The sequence below is a fragment of the Triticum aestivum genome, chromosome 2D, assembly GCF_018294505.1.
Source record: "Triticum aestivum cultivar Chinese Spring chromosome 2D, IWGSC CS RefSeq v2.1, whole genome shotgun sequence".
In the NCBI taxonomy this organism is placed as follows: Eukaryota; Viridiplantae; Streptophyta; class Magnoliopsida; order Poales; family Poaceae; genus Triticum; species Triticum aestivum.
The window spans coordinates 2,551,386-2,555,351 of NC_057799.1; the positions used below are offsets into that span (position 1 = coordinate 2,551,386).

At 42.1% G+C, this 3,966-nt stretch overlaps 1 protein-coding gene across 1 annotated transcript; it reads right to left on the reverse strand.

The window, feature by feature from the left end:
* Positions 1–244: 244 nt before the first annotated feature.
* Positions 245–3,685, reverse strand: LOC123050934 (cysteine-rich receptor-like protein kinase 10). The gene is made up of 6 exons (XM_044473649.1): positions 2,890–3,685; positions 1,742–1,884; positions 1,487–1,547; positions 873–1,113; positions 629–779; positions 245–547 (listed from the first exon to the last, which is right to left on the reverse strand). Exons 1-6 carry the CDS (start codon positions 3,683–3,685, stop codon positions 245–247), a joined length of 1,695 nt encoding a protein of 564 aa, XP_044329584.1.
* Positions 3,686–3,966: the final 281 nt, after the last annotated feature.

Genomic DNA, 3,966 nt, shown 5'->3' on the forward strand with positions numbered 1-3,966 from the left:
AAAGAGTTACAAAATTACTATGCAAACAACTAAATCATGGTAAAAAATGCAAAAAGGAAGTAAGAAAACAAATGTAAAATAAAAAATAACTAATTCTATTCTCCAACTCGAAACCCTCCTTTTCTTCATTTGGTAGGATATAATGTCACATTATTAACACCACTTAAACTTAATCATTATACAACAATTATGGTATAGTGCATACTAAAATGGGACAATGAAAACCACATGACATAAGAAAATACTATTTAGGAACTGTGACCGATATGGTAATATCATTAATGCTGCATGACTCGGGAGCACAAGATGTCCCGTGATTTTCCACCCTTACATTGAAATATGCTGGTTGTTTAGGCTCGGCCATGATCATTCTCTCATTGCTTAGCATCGCAACAACATCTGCCGTGGTTGGTCGATCAGATGCATTATCTTGTACACACAATAATGCTATGTTAATGCATCTCATCATCTCTATCGGGTTACTCTTAGTAACCAATGATGCATCAGCGAGATCAATCCATCTTCCCTCTTTCCATAATTGCCATGCCTATTTGCAAATTCATCACATAATGAATGTTATATATCGAATAAAAATATGACATGATTAAGTTTGTGTTTGTTTGCTCACATATCCAAGGAGATTGATGAAATCTCCACATTGTCGGCCACCAGAATTTCGCTTTCCACTAATGATCTCAAAAATAATAACACCAAAGCTGAAGACGTCGGATTTAATAGAGAAGATGCCTTCCGAAGCATACTCAGGGGGCATGTAGCCGCTAAAATGTTATATGATACATATGAAGAGTTATTGTATATAGTTGAATTTTATTATAAATATTCATGGGTAGATTTATTCCTATGGAACTTACTATGTACCAAACACTCTTCTTGTAGTGTTTTGTTCACTGCCATTTGAGTTGAATATTTTTGCTAGCCCGAAATCCGAAATTTTCGGCTTCATTTCGCTATCCAAGAGAATGTTGCTCGGTTTAAGATCTCGATGTACGACGCGCAATTGGGAGTGCTTATGTAGGTAAAGAAGTCCATGAGCTATTCCTTGAATTATTGCTACAAGTGTGGACCAATCTAGCAAAGCTCTTTTATTTTCATCTGCGAATCATTTAGATATTAGTATAACAAGAGAAAAAAGATATGAAAATGACCAAAAGTTGTACTATGGAATGGAACTAAGAAATCCAAATGCATCTCAGTTAGCTAGGGAATGGAACTATAATCATGGGGGCAGACAAAAACAAAATTGCAATTTTTAGTCATTTTCATGAGTGAAGAAACAATATTTAAACTAAATTAAAAAAAAACTCAAAATGCATACCAAAGATGAACGAGTCCAAGCTTGTGTTTGGCAAATATTCATAGACCAATATCTTCTCCTCTTCATGAGAGCAACAACCTAAGAGCCTAACCAAATTCTTATGCTTGAGTTTGGCTATGAGCTGGACTTCATTTTTGAACTCTGTGAAACCTTGACCCGAATGTGGAGCAAGTCTCTTAAGTGCTATCTCTGATCCCTCGGGTAACTGGCCCTGGGAAAAAATATATTCAAAATGTTAGTCTGTTTCTAGTATACACTGTAGTACACCACTCCCAGTTACGAATTATCAGTTAGGTTGGTCACAGGAACGTTGCCTCGGCCTCATCAATTATATGTGTCAGTCATATAATAATAATTCTAATTTATGCAATCATGTTATTAATTTGGCAAATATATATAATTTACCTTGTAGACAGTGCCAAAGCCACATTGTCCAAGTTTGTTTTCTTCTGAAAAGTTATTTGTGGCCACTAGTACCTGTTCAAACTCAAACATGGAGAACTCTGAATTCTTCCCTTGCCAAACTAGTTGTTCCTCTCCCGCTTTACCTGAGTTTTAATAGTACATATGTGGTTGAGAGCAGGTGTAATCTCTCTTGAAGTAATGATAGATGCTATGTGCGGAGCATCTAATTAACATTGACATTAATTGGAACTAATTTAAACAATAGCGCAATGGAAATTGTTTCAGTAAGTAATAACTATATAATACCTCTTCTTTTCCTTGTAATCCGACGGGAGCAAAAGATGAAGCAGAGAAATGCTGCTGCCGCTAGAAGAAGTATAACTATGGGAATTGCCCACAGTTTGCTCATACTCCTCCCTAACATACCAATTAAATACAGTAATTAATAACCGGGTACATACGTGATAATGTTAGCTTTGACTCATAATCTCTTGTATATATGATCGTGTAGGCAGAAATCACTAGTAACCTGCACCAATAAAATGGCTGCATGCAGCGGCGAGTCTACTGGACGGGCTTAAACAGGCTCAAGCCTGCCCTCCAAGAAACAATATATTCATCCCAGCTCAATGGTACATCTACGATCGAGAGCAAACACACAACACCACACATGCACAGCGAACATGCACCACAAACGAATGCCCAGCATCCATCTACTGTGTAATTACTAGTTCATGTACAATTAACTAATTTAGTGTCCAATACAACTTATTTGTGAAAAAAGAAGAGTACAAAAATGAGTATGCATGCACGTACTCCTCACGCTGAACGTTATTTTGCAAGGTAAATTCAAATTTTGATTCAAAATTTCATATATATTTTCAAAAATCCTAGAAAAAATCCAGTTAATGCTGCATGTTTTAAGTAGTAATTTGGAAATTCCGAGCTTATTTTGACAACAAGACATCATGGTTAATTTTTTTCCAAAAGAGAGCTTAGTTTTCTCGCCGTTGATTTGAGCCTACCCTTCATTTTCTTTCTAGATTCGCTACTGGCTGCATACATCACTCTGATGCAGAGGCCGGGGGCATTCCCCCTTTTCAAAAAAAAAGAAGAAGAAGAAATCACTAGCAACCACGGGAACTTACTCTTGCGTTTTGCCGGAGTCGGGGCTAGCGACGGCGCCGGCGGTGGCGTGAGGCGCAGCGTTGCTTCACCGCCATAGAACCGATACGCCTCGTACCTGAAATAACACCGTATGGCGTTGATCTGTGCTCCCATGCGTAGGGACATGGTGGCGTTGACCACGCCGAGGAGACGACGCAGGCACGCCAAGCAGTCGACGGTGGACGCGTCTGGTCTGCACTGTGCCAGGGAGCGCACCATCGGGAAGGTCGTGCCGCTGTCCATGATGCCGGTGGCAAATCGCCGCGGCGCCGCGCTGGCCGCCTTCTCCACCGTCTGCACCAGAAGCTCGCGGGTGAGGCTGGTGATGAGGCGGACGTCATCCACATCGCCGGTGACGTTCTTGTCGTTCCATCTCTCGGCTGGCGTGTCATCGCCGCCGTTTTCGCCAGACGGCGGCGCGATGATGTCGTCTCTGGAGTAGACGAGGATACAGCGGTCGCCGTAGTCGTGGTAGGTGTCCTTGTAGCACTGCTCCCGCGGCGCAGCGTTCAGCACCTTGTCAGTCATGTTGCGGACGCACTCGCGGCAGTAGGACTCGTTGAAGACGACGCCGACGATGTCGCCGCGGCATAGCGCGAATGCGTAGACGATGTCGGGGGCTTGGCCGAAGGCGGCAGTGGCGAAGCGTACCGGGGAGGAGGAGGTGTTATTTGGGAGGGTGACCAAGACGGTCTTAAGGTTGTCGCAGAACACATCGGCAGCCGCGAGGAACCGTGTGAGTACGAGGAGCAGGAGGACGACGCCGACGGTGGCCATGGCTAGGCTAGCCCGACTGGCTAGACTGCTTCTTGTTTTTCTTCTGCAAGATTATATCAACTTAGTTCCTTTATATATTTGCAGTTCACCGTCAGTTACTTGGACTGGAATCCTTTTTTCAGCTTTTAGTTCTTGAAAAAGAGAATATATAATTCTCGGCCTCAGCACCGAATTGGATGTTCGAACTCAGTGCCCTTATATATTTGCAATTCACTGTCAGTTACTTGGACTAGAATCCTTTGCTTCGATTAATGCAGACTGGGTCTTGTTATTTCAGTTGA